General features: G+C 37.7%; 1 protein-coding gene across 4 annotated transcripts in view; it reads left to right on the top strand.

The window, feature by feature from the left end:
- Positions 1-20,844, top strand: part of SACS (sacsin molecular chaperone) — a 59,118-nt gene that overhangs the window by 20,804 nt on the left and 17,470 nt on the right. For 2 of the 4 annotated variants that reach the window (XM_074535238.1, XM_074535239.1), the window contains exons 3-10: positions 2,047-2,197; positions 4,872-4,959; positions 7,951-8,036; positions 10,333-10,444; positions 11,557-11,703; positions 12,967-14,449; positions 17,361-17,452; positions 19,997-20,023. In XM_074535238.1, coding sequence (XP_074391339.1) covers positions 2,047-2,197; positions 4,872-4,959; positions 7,951-8,036; positions 10,333-10,444; positions 11,557-11,703; positions 12,967-14,449; positions 17,361-17,452; positions 19,997-20,023 — 2,186 coding nt within the window. Of the gene's footprint in view, positions 1-1,607; positions 1,815-2,046; positions 2,198-4,871; positions 4,960-7,950; positions 8,037-10,332; positions 10,445-11,556; positions 11,704-12,966; positions 14,450-17,360; positions 17,453-19,996; positions 20,024-20,844 lie in introns of those variants that run through there. The other 2 variants (XM_074535240.1, XM_074535241.1) reach the window with 2 other exon arrangements.

Below are 20,844 nucleotides of genomic sequence, written 5' to 3'. Positions count from 1 at the left end.
ATTAAGACATAACAAGATAAATATTAAGAGATTAGAAAGCAGCCTTCTCATTCTTTTGGACATAGTAGGAAAAATTCTGTTATGAAGAACTCTGAAGGGGATGTAACAAAATGGGAAGTAAAGAGGACAAAATGATAGAATTTGATAGAAAATGAACAAAGCCCTAAAGCAAAGCCAACAGAGACATCTTGTTTATGTTAAAATAGTTTTTGTATTATTTCGGGTGAAAGCATGATCAGATCCACATTATTTCCAACAGTTTCTTATAATCCTGTAGAATTCACTATACAAATATTGCTGATGGATAAAATCAGTTGTTGTAGCACTGGTAATCTGATTGTAGCACTGGTAATCTGGTACCTTCCTACTTGGATACCAGGTTGGATCCTGATCAACCTGATTTTTATGGGTTATTTAGCCTTCTATAAATTTTAGTGGGCTTATTTTTTTTTTTTTCTTAGCTTGATACACTTTCTGCAAAGGTTCGTTGTGTCCTTTTCCCCTTCCACAGAAACTCTGTTGCCTTTGTCTGTCAAGCATCAGTTTTAGCTACCTGTCACCAAGTAAGGTCTTAAATGTTTTTAGTTTAGTTATAAATTGTAATTGAGGACCTGTTGGAATGAAGTGGAACTTTTGGCTGGAGGTCTGTGGTCCATATTTTTGCTCAAAGCAGGAGGATCAGTATTGGTTCAGGTCAATCATGTACCTGTAGACAGCTCCTTTCCTAGTGACAGGATTTTTCCTGTTGTTTCGCACGAACCTCCCAAGCTAGTTTGTTGCCATTGCCCCTTGCTAGTCTTGCGCTACTAAGAAGAGCTCAGCTCCATGGCCTTTGAAACTGCCCTTCAGGTCTATGTAAGATGTTTCCATGCTGCACCCTATAGTCTCCTCATCCTCAGACAAAGCAGTCCAACTTCCCTCATGTATTCCTTGTAGGTCATGTGCTTTGGGCCCCTTCATCGGCAGTATACCTTCATCGGCACTGAGTAGACTTCCCTTTATATGGAAAGCCTGGTATCCCCCCAGCTGATTTGGAGCAGGGCTGCTGTCCAGCCCCTCACTGATGCACAGCCCATGGTCCCAGGTGCAGAACTTTGTACACGATGAACAGTGGCCTTTCTGCAGGCCCCCTCCATAAGGTTCTCCAAGTCCCCCCTCAATTCATCGGGATCACAGGCAGGCTAAGGCTCAACCTTTCAGGAGTGAGAGCACTTTCCTAAAGTCTTGAATGGTATGAAGAGTTACCATACACCCTTTTGAGATAGGGCAGGATGTCTGACCTTTGGCAGGCTCTCCGACAGAGAGCAGAAAAGGTATGTTTCCTTCTGTGTTTTGCCTCCTTGAGAAAGAATGAAGTTTATCGGCAGTAACTATGTGTGCTCCATGCGGTGTTGCCTGAATGCTGTGAATTACGTGAAACACCAGCGTGCCTCCCTGCCGAGAGAGGGCTGCGCCTGCGGTACCATCTCTAGATCTCACCCTCAGGCACGGCTCACGCTGTACATGCGAACCTGCAGCCTCTGCCTCGCCCCGGGCGACCTGGCCCTCCGTCACGAGGGCCCTGGGGACAGCGGGAAGCAGGGACCGGGGAAACGCCTCCGTGAGCCGAGGCTGAGGCGCCGCCCGGGCCCCGCCGCACCTCCGCAGCCTCGGCGGGCGCTCTGAGGGCGGCACTTGCCCCGCTCCCGCCTCCGCCTCCGCCTCCTCCGCGGCGCGGGCCTCCGGGCGGCGCGGCCCCACCCCTTCCCCGTGCGGGAGCGCCGCCGGCGGGGCGGATAGCGGTCCTTTGTGTGCGCCGGCATCGGCGGCGGGATGTGAGTGCGGGCCGGGCCGGGCCGGGCCGGGCCGGGCCGGGCGGGGCGGGGAGGCTGCAGGATCGGCTGCGCCGCTTTCCCTCGGAGAGCGGGACAAGCGCCTGCCCTCCCATCGCTGCTCCCTGCGGGCTCCGGCGCCCGTCTCGGGCCTCCGCGGTGCCCCAGGGGGAAGCGGGCGGCGGCGGCGGCGCGGCGAGCCTTTTCTCATCTGGTGTCTGTCGTGTCGCCGCAGGCTGGCCCGGGTGACCGTCCTCCATGACTGCCTGGGCTGCAGGACCTTCGAGCTGCCCCCGTCCGCGGCCGTGCGGGACGTGAAGAGGCGGATCGAGGCGGAGGCCGGGCTGCCCCTCGCCCAGCAGCGCCTGTGGCACCGCGGCAGAGAGGTGAGGGCCGGGCGGGGCCGCGAAACCTCCGCGGGGGCGAGGGAAGTGCGCACCCGGATGCTCCTGTGCCGTGCGTGGGCAGCGCGGTGTGTGCCTGTCCTTAGAGGGTCCTCCTGTGGGAAGCACGGAGGTCGTTTGGATGACCCTCATACCGCTCTTGATAGTGCCAGCTTTTATCATCCGAGTTCTTGTGTATTTTTTTTTTTCTTTCTTTCTCTGAAGTTCTCCGTGTGTTTTACCCTAATTTCTTTGCGGGGTTGTTGGGGAGAGCAGAAATTCACGGGAGAGTGCTGATCTGTTTGTTCTGCCCTCCTGCCTTTCTGGTCACTTTCAAGAGCAGAGTTGACATCACCGTGAGATGAAAGTGACAAGCTGAAAACAGGTCTGGGCACAGGAGAGAGTCGAATGAATGAATGAATGACCTTGTTCTGTTGCAGGCATCAGCCTGGTGTCAGTCTTTCAGTACTGCTTCCTGTGCTTCTAGCTGTGCTCTTGGGAACTGTGAACCTGGAGACCTGGTGGGATGGGATGAGTAGAGACAAGAAGGGGAGCAAGGGTAGGTTGGAAATTAGTGTTAAATGGGACAAGGGGATTTGCAAAGGGGTAGAGAAGTGAGGACTCTGGGAAAACCTTATTGTGGCCTTTCTAAATATAATGGGGGCTTATAAGAAAGATGGAAGGTTACTTTCTGCCAAGGCCTGAAGTGATAGGACAAGGGACAATGGCTTTAAACCAAAAAAAAGCTAAGTTTAGATTGGAGACAAGGAAGAAATTTTTTAGGATGAGGATGATAAAATACCACAACAAGTTGCTGAGAGAAGTTGTGGATTCCCCATGACTGGAAATGTTGATAATCAGGTAGGATGGAGCTTTGAGAGACCCGATCTAGTTCCTGTTCATGACGATGGTAGGAGGGGGAGTTGAACTCAATGGTCTTCAAATGTCCCATTCCAACCCAAACCATTCAGTGAGACAACGAAAGATACACGTGTTGGTTGTATTGCTTGGGAGGCTGTTAAGAACCTGGGCAGCACAAGCTGGCTTTGAGGGCTCAGGTTTGAAGCAAACTGCCTGTGTAGTTTATTTTTTTTTTTGTGTGTCCTTGATTTTGTTCTCATCAGGCCGTCCCTTTTTGGAGGACAAACTCTGTATCACTTTCTAAAATTTGCCTGGAAGCAAAGATCTGACTGCCACAGAAAACTTATCTTTTGCAGGGAACAGCCAGTAAGCAGACTGTAATTGCTGTTCTGTTTGTTTGGGGTGTTTAAAATATAATACACTAGAATATATTTGAGAATATTTATTCTGTACTGTAGCAAATTTGAAAATCCTTTATAAACTTTTGAACTCCTGTTTATTGGGATCAAATGATTTTAATTTTTTTTGAATAGTAGAATATTAATCTGTGAATAATTTTTTCTATTAAAACTGTTATGTCCAATTGATAGATGTTAAGTAAACTCCAGCACCTTTTTCTCTCATAGTTCCTTACTGTATTAAACTATTCATTTGGATCTATTCAATGTCTAAGTTTCTAGTGGGGTCTTGATACAAAAATCCTACCTTAGAATATTTGGTTACTCTATCCCTTTAATGCTTGCTGATGGCTTTCAGGACTCTGTGGATTGCTTTATATCTTAGTGGTTTCAGAATACTTATAACCCAATTTTACGTCTTGAGAAAGTTCAACTCAAGTACAATATTTTTGCGGTTTTACGATAAACCTGCTGTTGTTTTAATCACTATTTAAAACTGATAAAAGTAAAAAAAACCTGTTTTTTTCTTACTAATGATGTTAAATAATGATTATGTACTCTGGATTAGGGCTGTCTTTTATTAAGTGTAGTTAGATTGTAAGCATCTATGTCTGTGTAAACACCAACTGCTTTCTAGTGATTTGTTTTCACCCATCAAAGTGAGGAAGTAGTCCCAGAATCTACTACAAACTGAGACTAATATAAAAATATAATTTCACATAATATTATTTTAATCTAGTTTCTAATTAGTACAGTGGCCTTCTAAATCTGCATGCATTGTTGTGTGCAGGATAACATGGGTGGTATATGAATCTTCTAGCAGCACTTGGTATATGAATGAGAAACTAGAATTGCAACAAAACCTTTATGTACTATGAATACATAATAGTTTTCCCAATGGCTGCTAAGGAATGTGTTGCTTAGTTTGCCTCAGTTTCTCTATGACGTTCCTGGTGAGGCACTGGAGGCAGGATTAGGTGACTTTCAGTGGTCCCTTCAACCTTGATCATGCTGTGATGGGTTTGCATGTAGAGGTAATGGGGGTTGTCAAATTCTTCAAGGGTGTTTCTCTGACAGACTTTTGTCTCTACACAGTGTCCTGCCAGCTGCTTTGAGCTACTGTTACTTAGTTTAAGCCCCCTAGGAAATTGCATACCCAGATGTATTTGTGGAGTATACAGACTATGTTCTTCCTGTATATGTTAATTTTTTTTGTGGGCATGCACCTTAAAACAATAACTGTTTTAGTTTTATGCTTCCAGAACTTCCCTGAATACAAAACTTTTTCAATTGTAGAAACAAGAGGCCATGGCTTGCTCTTAGTATGCTTCTATAGGCATTTTTCCACCTGATTTGTTTTGTCCAGTTATTATAAAACTGAAACTTCTGACAAAGATCTGTCTTGTTTTTTCCTTCAGTTGTCTGATGGTATCAAGATTGTGGATCTCCAGAAGTCTCAAAATCAAGTTTTTCTGGAGCTTCAGTCAAAAGGGTTGAAAGGAGGAGGTATGGAAAGTATTTGTCTCTGTTTATAAACTGGAAATTCAAAGCATTTTCTGATGTAATATGGAGTTGAAATTTTTATCTTCCTTAAATGGGAAGCGATTATTTTTCATATAAGTCCTAGGTTTGTCACTTGTTCTTTTCATTCTGCTCTAGAAAAATTAAGCTTCTCTTTTTAAGTGCCTTGGTCCTTAATTTTTTTTCCTGTGATACAATGTGTAGAATTTAGGTTGTTGCTATCCTTTGGAATCAATAAGACTTGCCTTTCAGTAGTGTTGTAGCTGCCTTGTCTCATATAAAATAAGCTGGATACTTGAAAACAATTCTGACACTGAAAGGATATCTTTTCAGTAACCACCATGTAAAAAATTATAACACTGGTAAAAATTTCTGGATTTCTTCTTTTGTTTTTAGAGTTTTTTCTTTGATAACTTGGTTTTCTTTTGATTCTGTCTGTTATTTACATTTTTATTAAAAAAATGGAAGGTCTGTCTTTTCATATAGTATCTTGATAACTGAATATCTTCAGAAATGCTCTTAAAATCTGTCATAATTATTTTATTTGGCTGCTAATATTAATATTCTTCTCACAATAACTTTCCTGTAAGGCAATGAAATATATGCTAATCAGATGGCATGATGAAGAAGAAAACCCTTATTTTCATGTAGATATTTTATTTGGTCTCATAAAATATTGATTTCTTAGCCTGTTCAAGGCATGTATGTACTGGATTATGGATTTTTAGTGACAGAGAGAAGTTTGTATATTAGCCAGAAGTTCATGTTCACACTCTCTGGAACCTGAGGTGATTAGAAAACACCTATGAAAATGGACCTCATTTCTATGACCTCATGGTTCTGATATCAAACATTTTTCTTTCTGTTTTTCTTGACTGTTTGCTTTAATATTTTGCTGTGTGTAGGCTGTGGTAGATTAAATAAAAAGAGTCTTATTTTCCACCATGCAACTATATAGAGAATAAAGTGTAGTGACCCTAAGAAATTTTCCATGGGAAAGAGACACTGTTGCTGTATTTTTGTGCCCAGGATTGGAGATTTTCTTAGAGATGTCACTGTAAGTAATCTATGTCTAGATAAAGCGCTTAACTTTTCCTGGCCCACAGTTCTGAGGTAAGTAAATTTAAAACATCTGAATTCTTCAGTATTAGCCTTCTGTGTTCATTCTGGAGTCTTCCAGTTCACAGATTTTTCCTTACAGCAGGTGAATCAAGAAATGCCCTGAATTTCTGACTTGGAAGTGCATGGTCAGTAGGACCAAGCACATGGATTGCTGAAGTACTCTGAGGATTATCCATGTCCCCTTTGTGTTCATTCATTGCTGCTATCAAATAATGCATGATCTCTTCATATGATCACAAAATAATTCATGTTGGAAGGGACATGAGAATGTTTTTACTCTAGCCTGCTGCTCAGAGTGTGGGCAGCTCTGAGGTCAGTCTGGGTCACTTGAGGGTTGATCTGATTGAGCTTGGAAGGAGGAGGGAGACTGCACAGATTTCTGGGCTCCTAAGTGCTTGACTGCTCTTATAGTAGAATGAGTTTCTCCTTTAAATTTGTGGTACCAGTTTTGTATCTTAATACTGAAGAAAAACTCATAATACTGAAGAAAAATCAGTTTAGCCTTTCATAGGATGTAGTAAATAATAACCTGTAGCCAGAGTAATTGTTGTGACATACACAGAGCTCTGCTCTTAAAGAGAACAAAGTCTGTCTTCATTCCTATCACTTACATGTTATTTGTCTGTTTTTGTGGTGGTTCCTATGGTGAATGAAATGTGTCTTTAAACACTTCCACCTGTCTGTCCAACTTAGAGAAGATCAGTTTCTTCATTTTAGGTAATGTCGGTTGATCAGTTTGCCTTATTTTGGAGGTATGCATATGGCATACTGACTTTCATGTACTTCTCTATACTGCAAATATAATAGAATTATGAAATACTTCACATATTCAGTTGTCAGTTACAATGTCTTGCTTATTTTTTCATTGATGCTATTAAGTTACCTTAAATAAAGTAACCTAAGAAAATTTTAAAGACAAAATACTTGATTTTTTTCTTGATGCTTTCTCAGCAAATAAAACTCTTATTTGTCCCCTTTTTTCTACTTTGCTTTTTTATCCTAGTGTTTTATTCTAGAATACACATAATATGCGTGTTTGAATCTGTGTGCTTCATAAACAGGTATATGCAGAAGAGAGGGAGAGAGTAATTACTTCTTAACAATTAAAAAAAAAAGCTTTAAATGGGGCATCATTAGGGTCTTTGTATGTTTTAGAGGTTTGGTTTAGGGAGCTGCCCTTTAGTCTCAGACTGGAGTTTGAAATGAAGAGTATTGAAACTTTCATTTTGTGATAGACTTTTTCTCTTGGAGCAGATGTTCATGATGCTGGGACTCTTTTCCCTCCAGCACTAGGCCCTGGCAACACCAAGGCTGGCACCAGGTCCATGGCCAGAGTATGTCAGAACAGGAAGTGTACACTAGAGCCAAAACCTTCTGTGCCTGTGTGTGTAGCTGTCAGTAGGGATCATGACTGGCTGTAAAAGAGTTACAGGCACTGCTGCCCTGGAATATTGTCCTGCTACTTAAAAAGCAGTAGTCCTTGAGAAATTGCTACTTTTGAGCATCAAGTAATTGGAATTGTGGCATAACTGTTGCAAAGACTTAGCCCCCAAGTTTATTTCATCTAGCTATGAAACAGCTCATTGACGTCAACATCAAAACTGCTATTTCACCTTTTTCAATTTAAAGATTTGTAATGTAGGATTTTCACGGATGATTCTGGAAATACGAGATTTTACAATAATAGGCCTTGAGTTAATTTTAAGAAATTATTGTTTCCAGTAATTATTTAGTATTTTTTTTAATCTGAAATTAAGTGCATAATACACAGCATAATTATAATAATAATATATAGCAGCATAATACACAGCATAATTATAATAATAATCTTTTTATTTACTTGTTTGCTTTTAGGTCGTTTTGGACAAACAACTCCACCACTTGTTGATTTTCTAAAGGATATATTAAGAAGATATCCAGAGGGAGGACAGATTCTTAAGGTAGACAATAAATAGTATTTTTAACAGTTATTTAATGTGCATGACATAATGCTGAAGTTTAACACTTCCCAGCAAATCTTGTGGTTGTTTTATCTTAGATTCACTGTACTACAGAAGATATAAGTGTCCATTTCTGTGGACAAGGCAAAATGAGTTGTGTGCTTTGTGTGGTTTTCAGTATTTTTTTTTCTTTGAAGATGGCAGTTTGCTTTTTTTTTTTTTTAAGAGCATCTGGGGTGATTAGTTGGATGTTAAACTTCTAATAGAGCATACTTCATCACATGGGTGGTAGTAACTTAATTTTATTTGTGTATGGGAATACTAGGTTCTAATGAATGGGGTTTGATGCAGATATATCTTATCTATTTCTACATGCCTACGTCCAAAACACCTGAATACAAATGTTGACAGATGATGACAGTTCCTTATGTCTGTTGTCTTGTTTGCAACCATGGAACTAGAAGCTGATTATGCTTAGTGGGAATGCCCAAGATAAGCATATCTTCAACTGTTTTGGCAAATTGCCTCCTGGGTATGTTCTCAGCAGTGTCTGTATGTAGGAGAGGTGCTTATGTTTTTATTATTTTTCACTACTAGTTGCATCTGTAAAATGCATTTGATTAAGAAGGGTTCAGATTTCCTCAATATTTTAAACCCAAATTTTTATTCCAATATGAAGAAATAAGGAAATGTCCTTAGAAATCAGATAGGTAAATCTAAAAGTAGAAATGATGCTGTTTTTGTAGTTTACAATTTAGGGTTAACAGATTGTTAGAGAGAGATTACTACCAGGACTTTTGCTGATACCTTAAAATTTATTTCAGTGTTTTGAATCTTCAGATACAATGGTGTTACTGCTGAATGTAGTAGTTACCTTCTTGTGCCACAGTATGAATGCAAGTCTGACTTCATGGTGATTGCCCTACTTAGTATTTAATATTTCTGGAAACTTTGGGCTATCTTACTATGTCTTCATGAAAGACTGTCATGATTGTTCTTTTAGAAGAAGAACTGCATATAAATATCTTGTAAAGATTCTTTAAACATCTGTTATTTATGCTTAACTGTAGGTGTATTTCTTGCTATCTCATAATACTTCAAAATTAAGTAGAAGTGACAATATAATATGCATTATAGACTGAACATATTGTCAAAAACTGCAAAATAAAAGGGTTATAATTTTGGAACCAGATATTAGGTAACAGTGAGCTTATTTTAGTCTCAACAGTATACTTCAATGCAACCTAATCTGAAATACTGATTGCTAGTTGATGCATTTTTTAAGTAGAAACTCATCTTGTTATGAAGTCTTTTATGTATAACTGAATGAAATTAAAGTATGTGAATACACTGCATGTGATGTATCTACAAGCTGAAATACTTGCTTATGCCAAGCTTGTGCACACCCACATAAGCATACACACGTGTTTATGTGTCTGGAGCCCTGATACACTGTAATGATTCAGTGTAAATAGACCATTGTGTCAGGCTGTAATCCCCTAGGTATTTATAATCACGCTTACGTGTCTACTGTTGATGAAAACAGGACTGGATAGGCATATTTTATTAATGGTCATGTTTACAGAACTGCTTTACTGACATTTGAATTTTCTGTAGCTCTCACCACTGATACTACTGTTTAGCAAATACTCAGTCTTAATATAAGCCTCTTTCCAGTCTGTGGGTTTCATTCAGCAGGGCTGCTGCTCTGTTGGTTCATGACTTAGGGAGCCACTGGTCAGACTGTTTTGTAGCCCTTTTTCTGCAGGGGTGTTAGAAGCATGAGCACCACAGCCCAGGAATGGTTGGTTCATACTGTGAAATGTAAACTTCAGCCTAATTCAGTTGATGTAAAGAAGAGTGCTGTGCCTTACCCGTTTGTGCCTCACTGTTGTAGGACACCTGTTTGTAAGGACTTACTAACACACTTTGATAAATACAAAATTCTTTTTTCTTCCTCTCACATTTGCCTTGTTTTGAGACTTTTACAGCTCTGATTCTTAGGATAATATAGTAGTAATAGTTTGGTAGCTTATTTCTCAACTTTGTATGACTGCTTTCTTATGATATTTGATCTCCATATTCAAATCATTTTTATATTATTTGTCTGAATATTTGTTTATAAGAAAACCTATTCTCAGGTGTAAACTGGATAAAACCATTTTGGTTGAATCGTATGAAAACAGTTATACTTGAGAAATTTACTTGTTATTTTCTACTGTGTAAGTTCAAAAGCCATTGCTGGAATATGTATTACTGCATTATACTTTGTTTTATTTAATTTTTTCTGCCTCAGGAGCTGATACAGAATGCAGAAGATGCTGGTGCCACGGAGGTTAGGTTTCTATATGATGAAACTCAGTATGGAACAGAAACGTTATGGTCAAAGGACATGGCACAATATCAGGGTAAGTAAGTTTTATTAAATTTGGCCATTATTTTTCAGTATGCATGTTGTTTGGGGTTAGCTGTCCTGGCTATGCCCCCTCTGAGGTCCTTAGCAGCCCCAGCCCACTCACTGTTTGGGCCACATGGGAAGCAGAAAAGGCTTTGGCTGTGCATAAGCCCTGCTCAGTGATAACTAAAACAGCCCTGTGTTATTGTCACTGTGTCCAGCACAAATCCAAAACACAGCCCCCAGCTACCATGAAGCACAAGCCAGCACACCAGTTTTTAAAGTAAAAATTACCTGTGCCCTTTACATTTCAGGACTCTCCAGGAAGTTCAGTTTTCTTCCCCATCCCATTTTTCCCTTGACTGTACACCCAGCTTTGCTCCATGTTGTCTGTATATTGCAAATCCAGCTTCTTGAAACTTTAGTTTATTACATCATTTAGTATGGCTTTGTGAGATAAAGGACAATTATGTATTAATTAATTATTATTAATATTACATTTAAAATTAGTTTGCATAGTCATCCTGAAAGGCATTCAGTTGTGATTTGAAGTTTCACTGATGGATGATCCACTGCTTCTTTCTTCCGGTTTTTTTTCAGTTGCTAATCAGCCTTATTATGTCTTCTAATATGAATTTGTCTTACTTTCTAGACACAGGTTATTGTTTTATCTTGCCTTATATTCCCTTCCATTAGAGCTATCTTCAGATTGTGACTAGTACATTTTTCAAACATCTTTTTGATATTCTGAATAGATTGAGTTTAAGCCTTGTGCCACATGACACTTCTTTCAGAAGTTTTGTTGTTTTCTGCTTTTTGTCCAGTTTTTAAGAATCATTCTTTTAAAATGAGGATGTAAGAATTAAATAACACATCAGAATATAAATCTAAGTACCATTTACAGAGGTAAATTAATCTCATTGCTTTTGCATTTTGCGGTTTTTTTTTTCATTACTGGGCATAATTTGATGTCAGCTTAGAGTTATAGCTTTCCCATTAAGTTTGCACATGCATATACTTCAAAGAAATGCTTTCTCAGGTCTGTGAGTTCCTTTCCTAGAAATTTTAAACATTAAATAGTTTTCTTCTTCTGTCATCTTTTTAACTCTTGCCTGTTTATTATAGGGCCAGCGTTTTATGCATATAATGATGCAATTTTCACCCCTGAGGACTGGCATGGTATACAGGAAATAGCAAGAAGCAGAAAGAAGGATGATCCCCTGAAAGTTGGAAGATTTGGAATTGGCTTTAATTCAGTTTATCATATAACAGGTAATCTTAGTAGTTATTTTAAAAAGAAAATGTTGAACTTTTAAATAGTTAAATTACTTTAGATATTCATAAATATTTAATATTTTCTCTATAATGTGTTTTAAAATTACTTCATGGCTAGATTTTCTTATGAAGCATTCCTGTTTTTCTTGAATCCTATAAGGTATCTGTTTGATTTTGAAGGTTTCTGAAGATATTTCTATTAACATAATAATGTACTTAGTCCTTTACATTGAAATGAACATTTCTTGACATTGGTGTTTCAGTTATACACTGCTGTTCATTTTATAGAGGCTCATAATACAGGATAGGTATCCAAGTAGAAGTGTGAAAGTTCTACTCACTAGACCAAAAGAATTCTGCAAGTTCTTTGGATAGTAGTGATTTTTATTTATTGCTAGAAAAGATATGTAATAGAGTTATGTGCACATTTACACTTGAAAGAGATAGTACATACTGTTTTGCAAACTCTTAATATTCAGTCTTGAAATCTGTTATTCTCCCAGAATGTTTTATTGTTGTACAGAAGAAGCATAAATAATGCTTACAGTCTCCACACTAATAACAATGCAGGGAAAAAAAAGGTAAAAATTTTTACCTTGTGAAGTGAATTTGTAAGACACATGATATTTTCCAAAAAAAATTTTACCTAGCTGAGCGTGAATAAAATTAATACATTCTGTTGTTTGATAATTCTGTGAATTTGTGCTTTTAAACGTATAGAATTACTGTGTGCCAGCCTTCAAGATCTGCAAAGTATGAATCTAGTAGAACATACATGTAGTAAATTAATTAGTTGGTTTTTTTTCATGAAAATAGTGGGAACATAAAAGTATGTAGTTGAAGGAAGTTGAAAGCAACTTCCTGTTGTTCACTGTCGGTTAGAATTCAAATGGTTGAATGAGGATTTATATATTCAGCTGCAGAATAGGTGTAAGCTTGTTTCTTCCCTGTTAGTAAGCACTGAATTATGTTATCAGAATCACAGAATCATGTAGGTTGTGAAAGACCTTTAAGAGCATTTAATCCAACTGTAAGCCTAATGGTACCAAGTCCACTAAGCCACGTCCCTAAGGGTCACATCTTCATGTCTTGTCAGTACCTCCAGGGATGGTGACTTAGCCAATTCCCTGGGGATTGTACTCAATTCATCACAGTTTTAGAATATTTTAGTCTTACCTTTTAAAATTTGTCCCTTAACACTGTATTTTTAAAGTATGTTGTTTTAGGTTTATTAGTAATTGTTGGTTTTTATGGCTACAGATGTCCCTAGCATCTTCAGTGGTGACCAGATTGGAATGCTTGATCCTCATCAAACCCTCTTTGGACCTCATGAGTCAGGCCAGTGTTGGAATCTAAAAGAAGATAGCAAGGAAATAAATGAACTTACGGACCAGTTTGCACCTTTCATTGGTGTATTTGGCAGCACTAAGGAAACCTTTAAGAATGGAAACTTTCCTGGTACATTTTTTCGTTTCCCACTTCGTCTGCAGCCTTCCCAACTGAGCAGCAATGTTTATGACAAACAGAAGGTCTTGGAGCTGTTTGAATCCTTCAGAGCAGATGCAGACACAGTATTGCTTTTCCTGAAGAGTGTTCAGGATGTTTCATTGCACGTGCGGGAAGCTGATGGAACAGAGAGGCTGGTTTTTAGAGTAACTGCCAGTGAGAACAAGGCCTTGAAACATGAAAGACCCAATTCTATCAAAATCCTGGGAACTGCAATAAATCAGTATTGTAAGGGAGTTCCAAGCAATAGCATAACATGTGTGACATACCATGTAAATATAGTTGTAGAAGATGAGAGTGTTAAGGACGCACAGAAAACATCTTGGTTAGTGTGTAATTGTGTGGGTGGTCGAGGAATGTGCACAGAACTGGATTCTTTAGCTGATGACTTGAAATTTGTTCCTACTATTGGAATAGCCATGTCTTTAGCAACTAACGAGGAGGAAAATGGAGCTGTAGCAGACTTTTCAGGAAGAGCATTTTGTTTTCTGCCTTTGCCTCCCGGTGAAGAAAGCAAAACTGGACTTCCAGTTCATGTTAGTGGTTTCTTTGGTCTCACAGACAACAGGAGGAGTATCAAATGGCGAGAGTTGGATCAGTGGAGAGATCCAGCAGCTTTGTGGAATGACCTTCTTGTGGTAAATATAGTGCCTAAGGCATATACCACCCTTATTTTGGAAGCTATCAAACGAATGGAGACTGAGAAGAATTCAGATTTTCCATTGTCACCTGAAAGAATTTATAGGTTATGGCCTGATGAGAATAAAATCAGGGTACCTTGGAAACCAATAGTATTACCTCTCTTTAAAGACCTGCTCCAGCATACAGTTATTTACTCAGTGAGTAATCAGTGGATAAAGGTGGAACAGGTGCACTTTTCTGAAATGGATGAGAGTTTGGAGTACACGCAGTCTGTTCTCAACTACCTCCAGAATTCAGGGAAGCAGATTGCTAAGGTACCAGCAAATATTGCTAGTGCAGTGCATCTTACTCTTTCTGCTGCTAAAGCTGTGAAAAAAGTGACTCCTGCTGTAGTGCGGCAAGTGCTAAGGAAATCTGGGCACAGTGGACCTGCTGAAGAAAAGCTTCATCTTTTAGAATTTGTGCTTTCTGACGGAGTCTACATTGAACTGATTGGATTGGAGCTTTTGCCTTTACAGAATGGGAATTTTATTCCTTTTTCCTCATCCGTGTCAGATCAGGATATAGTTTACATAACCTCAGAAGAATATCCCAGGTATGCTTAATATTTGTAATACTGTGGGGAGGATTTTTGCCAGGTTTTTTCTTTTTAAAAATTTTTTATGTTAAAACAGAGCTTCAGACTCCTTTGCTTACAAACAAGGTATGCAGCAGCCTGTATTGTGATGAAATAAGGCAGAGATAAAACTCAGTTTTCTGTATATATGTATATATCTGTGTGCATATCCCTCATTTGAAAAGTTTGACACCCTTTTGCCATTAACCCTTTATAAAAGAATTGTGTGATCTACGCTTTAAGAGACTACCTCAGGGTACAATTCCAGTTCATTTTCTTTTTGGAATTACAAATTTGAGGAGATTAGCAACATGTATACCAGGAAGTTCATTAAATTAGTTAATGCTAAGGGCTTTTATTAAACTTAAGCCTTGAGTTTATATCTGGCTTTTATTTTTTATCACAACACTTAATTTCAGTGAGGAAGTACTAAAAACTGGTTTCAGGAAATAAGCAGATACTATGATGAGCTGTCTTTTGCATCTGCTCTCCCTTTGCTCTCTCCAGTCCCTCTCCAATTAGTTTTTTTTCCTTGCTTATTTCCCAGCTGCATTCCAGTTTATTTCTCATTTCATCAGCCAACAGAGCTTGCAGTGACACTGGGGAGGGGATATCCAAGGGCAGGCTAGCTGGAATGAATGAGCTTGGGGTCACTGGGGAGAACGCATGACTACTGCTTTTGATGTCTGTACTGGATTATGCATGTATTAAATACTTATTAAATCTGGACCATTCTGCACACAATGTCTAAAGACATAAGCCTTGAAGTCACTCAGACACACCAGATGTTTCCTCTAACAAAGTGCTACCCCTATGAATGATTACAATGAGCCCTCCTTCTCCTTTGCCTCAGAATTCCACTTATGTCCAGACCCTTAACTTGAGAGAATGTGACACTTGGCGTATGTTTTGTTGCTTTTACTGCTCTATGGACTGTTTAAAAGGGAAGAGGTGGGTTGGAGTGTGCCCATATAGGTATTATTAAGGTAAAAAGTGCTTCAAGTGAAGTCCTTATGTAAATTGTGTTTTGACTATACATATAGACGGTCAATCTTAAAGAAAAGCAGTTGGATACAAGTAACTTTTCTTCTCATCTTTCTTGAGAACAATTTGCATATCTTCAAGCCTGCTGCTGTTCTATTTTTGCTATATTCTAAACAGAATCACAGAATGGGTCAGGTTGGAAGGGACCTCAGGGGGTCATCTGGTCCAACCTCCCAGCTCAAGCAGGGCCATCCCAGAGCACATGGCACAGGGTTATGTCCAGATGGTTCCTGAGTATCTCCAGTGAGGAAGGCTCCACAGCCTTTCTGGGCAATCAGTACTCATTCCAGTGCTAGGTTGCTGCACAGTGCAAAGTTCTTCCTCATACTCAGTTGGAACTTCTTGTGCATCAGTTTCTGCCCATTGCCTCTTTTCCTATTGCCTGAATCCTTGCACCACAAAAAAGAGCCTAGCTCCACCCTCATGACACTTTCCCTTCAGATACATACAGACATGGGTGAGGACCTCTCTCACCTGTCTCCTCTTGAGGCTCATATGGCCCAGCTCCCTCAGGCTTTCCTCATAAGAGAGAGACTCCAATGCCTTGATCATCTTTGTAGCCCTATGCTGGACCCACTCCAGGAGCCCCATAAATTTAAACCCATATACAAAGACCCATAATATTTTCTTGTTCTAAATGATTCAGGTTATTTATCAAGGGATTAAAGCTACTTGGGGCCTATGATTCTTTTTCTTAAAAAAAAAGTTTTTTAGCATCTACTGTGAGATTATTTATCTTTTGTTGTTCTTTCATTTTGTTAATCCTTCCAGAAGCTCAGCCAGTATATTAATACAGAAAACATTCCCATGATGAGAATAACAAATTAGAGCCCTGCTTCAGACTAGTCATAAGATAATTTTTTTGAAACTTAAGGATACCAGTATTTCTTATTCAGTTCATGCTCCGTTGTAAATGGACCTGGTTTGATTAGCCTTGTGAAACTGATACAAAAGCATATTAAAACAGGCATAAAGCTCCTTGCTAGTGGTGATGAAACAGGAATTTCAAATAGTAATGCTTTCTTTGCCTCTATTCTTGCCTACATCAAGTATCTTTAAGTCTAATTTTAAGTATGATAAATTATGTATGTTAGATGTTTCAAAACCCTTTCAGTTCAGGAGATTGGTTCTTACTCAAATTTGGAGCCTGCTAAGAAGGTAAAATGAACTCTTTGAAATTTTCTTTCTGCTACCTGTGGAAAAACAAGATTCTGTGTTGGTTTATGTCTAATGAACACACCTGCACTCAGAATTAAACTGGATATTTATTTTTGATTTCACAAAGACCAAAGCCCTGAAAGCTGATTTAGTTTTAAGGGCCAAAGTAAGAGATGGGGAAGATGGGACTGACTCTTGGCACAGTAATGTTAAGTATTGACAGTATCTGCAGATCTTCTGAAATCTGCAGATCTTTTCAAATCCACAGGCCTGTGTGACATTCTAGAATTATGTGTTGTAGTTTATGTAAACTTTTCAAGAAGAATTCTAAGAGACATAGAATGATCGGTGCTATTTTGTTTTTGGTTAGAGTACAAATAGGTGAAAGTAGTTTTTTAATCCCAGTTTTTCTATCAAAGAAAACTTCCTTAGACTTGCTTTGAAAAGTAGTTGGAAAAAGTACTTTCTTACTAGTCTCTGCATCTAAATGTATATATTTTTTATTTGTCAGAAAATACCCATTGAAAGCCCTAGTCTGCATATGCACGATTGCTTTGCATGCTACTCTGTTCTACCATGATGGTTACCAAGCTGATGATGTCCATACAGTAACACAAATAAATGAGGCTTTGATTAAGGGTGGGGGGCCTTTTCTTTATTCTTTTTCTCTTTTTTCATGGTGTGCTAGATCACTCTTTCCTGGCCTGGAGGGAAGGTTACTCTCTGATGACCTGAAGCCTGAGGTCCTTGCTGCTTTGAAAGAAGCCGCCAAAAGCCGAGGTAATGTGTCTTTTGTATTTTCTTACAGAACTTTTAATGGCTCAAACAGACTAGCTCTAACCACAAGTTTAAAGTAATGTCTCTGGAAGTTGAGTTCCCATAAATAAGACAGTAATCTAAAAAACACCCCATTAAGATGTGATAGACTTCTTGGAATTGAAATGACACGAATGAAAATTACAAATGAACAAAAAGGCAAAGGAAGAAAATTTGTGATAAAATTTAGTAAAATATATTCAAGGATGAAGATTTTAATTCAAATAGTATTCTTCCACCTAAGACAGTCTTAATTCTGTTTTATATTTATAGTATTTGCATATGCAATAGCTGTGTCATGGTTATAATACTGTGGATCATCTTTTAACTCACAATTGCAGGTGATCACTTCAGTACATTTGTTTTTAGCCAGGTTAAATCAGTTTAAGCATCTAGCCTCATGCATGCTGTAGATCAAATAATTTCATCACGTGTTCCCTGATTCTTAATTCATGGTTTATGGTTATGTCAGTGTGGACCTACTGAAATACTCTCAGTCATGATCAAAAGACATGGTGAAGGAGTTGGTTTTATCTATGGATAAGATATGTCTATGTTTAACCGTCTTCACAATTAATTTTTTTTCTGGTATCTATTCTTCTCAAAGTTTATCTGCACTTACCTTTCCACCCTTGTGTTTACCATTTGATTGATAAATTTGAAGCCTAAATCTCAGAAATATTTTCATGTAAACACAATTCACAAATCAAGCCACTTGTTAGTTCACCATATATTAATACTATTTAAAAGTAAGTGGTTCTTCAATGTCTAGAAAATGTGCTTTTCAGGAAAAGATTCTTGTACCTTTTTTTTAATTACTTGATTCATCAGAATTCTTTCTTAGTCTGAAGATGTTAGAACTAGATGTACAATATTGTTATTCACAGTCTTGATTTGTTTTTCTTTATATCCTTTATCATGATCTTTAGTCATTTAGTCCCTGTTTCTTCTATGTTTTGACCTTTTTTCCTCTTCAATCCTTTAAATCTTTCCTCTTTATTATTCTTTTGTTGAGTTCTAAAGCTCCTCCTTTCTCCATGTTTTGATCATTCCTTCATTATCAAACACAAAAGAAAAATAAGGTAATCCTGAGGCAAGATGATAATTTCTTAAACATAGCAAAACACCTATGAAAAAAATAAAATAATCTAGTAACTTTTTGCATAGAGTAAAACATTAAACATTAAATATTTATATTTAATATAAAATATATTGAATATATTAAATCCATGACTTTAATTGAATATGAAGGACATCAAGTTTGAAATTATTACAAAGAAAACCCTTTTTTTACAAAGCAGAATTTTCAAAGTCCTATCAGCATATTACATGATGAATGCTGTGTCTGTTAATGCACAAGAATATGCTTAATTTTTTTTTTCTCTACTGTTAATTTCCTTTTGTGCTATTTTTAAACAGGATGTAAAGTGCAGGAAATGTTTGTGATCTAGTATAGAACCAAAAGGAGCTACTGTTTATAGTACCTTTTAAGGAATGGATATATATATAGATATCCAGACAACCACAGTGAGTTAAATGGATGAAGGTTTCATGTAAGACTGCAATGTTAGTATTGAAAAATACCTGTTCTGTGTGATGAAACCTTGAGCTGATTTTTGAAATGTACTTTCCTAGACAATTTCCTCTGAGTGAATGTCACAAAGGAGTCTAAAAGCAGGCTTAAATTAAAAAAATGGAGCAAAACAACCAAAACAAAATACAGTGTGTGTTTGAATACATCCTAAACAGAAAACACAGAGGTGACAGAAACAGAAAAAACCCTGTATGTTATTAAACTAGTCCCTTGCTGAGTTCTAGGACATTCTTTCCCTTGCAGACTTGGTCTCAGAACTGCAATGAAGTATTTCTACTCCTTTTAGTTACTGGGGAAATTCTGGGTCACATTTAAGTCTTGCTTTTTATTGCATTTAAGTCTCTCTTTTATTCTGTCAATTTGGATGATATTTTTCTAGGGACTTGTTCTTGTTACTATGCCTTCCATTCATTAGAAAATATATTTTTGTAAATAAATATGGCAAATATTCTTCTAAATGTTCTCAGAATTATTAAATACTATTAGATAATCCTTTACAATATTCAGGTGTCCTACTTTTCATTCTCCCTCCTCCTAAATTATTATTCACTCAATGATTCTGCATAATTGTACAACTGCACTACCATAAAATTTGTATGTAACTATAAATAATAAGTATTAGAGGGGGTTTTGACAGGTTTAGAAATCTTGATCTGTCAAAAATTTTATTTATATGGCTGTAGAAATTACATCAGAGAGATTTCTGCTACAATTGTAGAAATAGAAACTTTTTATAATATTTCTTTGAGATGGGATGCAATTGTTTTTATAGTGTTGTTCAAAGGCAAACAGATCTGACTTTTACTCTCCTAAAATGTGAACTGTATTGTTTAGTTAGTAACTGTTTCTATACTTAGTGTCTTAATATGTAGTTCACAGGATGTTTTCTAAAAATGGATTTGATTATATTCTAGCCCAACAGCTTCTCTGGGGATTTTCAGGTATGGTTATGAATTGAAGATGTACTGGTTTGGACTGAAGCTTGATATTTGTGTGAATTTGGTGATTAGCTTTTCTCATTGCCCCAGCTTTCTTGTAAAAAAACTTGCCGAATAGTGCTGCCAAGACGTAACAACCTAACATAATTAGAAAAATATTTCAAAATACAGTTGAGGGGAAAATGCATATTGATGAAGAAAACCTTGTGATTATGTTACATGAAAGTTATCAATACCTTTGTTGGTTTGTTTATATATATTTCATAATTTTACATGCAGGAAGATTTCTAGTCTTCCTAGAAAGAGGAGGATTACCTGTATAGTTTTAAAACCCGTATTTTTAACTTCTCAGATTAAAACAATGGGGTTTGAGTTGAGCTTTTAAGTAGATTCTTATCTTCCATGGGCCCTTTCTGCAAGTTTTCCTCACTTTTACAGAGCTGATGTGTTTACCAATTTTTGTGTTCAATAGAGCTATCATTCTGTAGCTCTGTAGGCATTAAGTGAAAGAAAAAAGATTTTTTTCTGAAGGATGTCTATAACTGCTCTCAATCTTTATTTGGACTGTTGCCTTCAAGAAGATAGTAATGTTAACTAGATGTGTGATGAAAAATCTGAAATTCAGATAGATGTCTTGCTTTCACTTCTGTCATTATTTCACTTCTGTCATCATTTCACTTCTGTCATCATTTCTGATGTGTTGGGAGGTAGTGGTATTTTTTTATTTTGTGCTGTTTTACTCCCAGAAGTTCTGTAGTTTTTAAGTATAAACTTTCCTAATGACAATTAAGACATGAATGTAAAGTCATATTTATTTTAGTCAG

Source organism: Zonotrichia albicollis, chromosome 2, assembly GCF_047830755.1.
Source record: "Zonotrichia albicollis isolate bZonAlb1 chromosome 2, bZonAlb1.hap1, whole genome shotgun sequence".
Classification (NCBI taxonomy): Eukaryota; Metazoa; Chordata; class Aves; order Passeriformes; family Passerellidae; genus Zonotrichia; species Zonotrichia albicollis.
The sequence above is the reverse complement of the archived record's forward strand: the minus strand, read 5'-3'. Positions and strand labels throughout refer to the sequence as shown.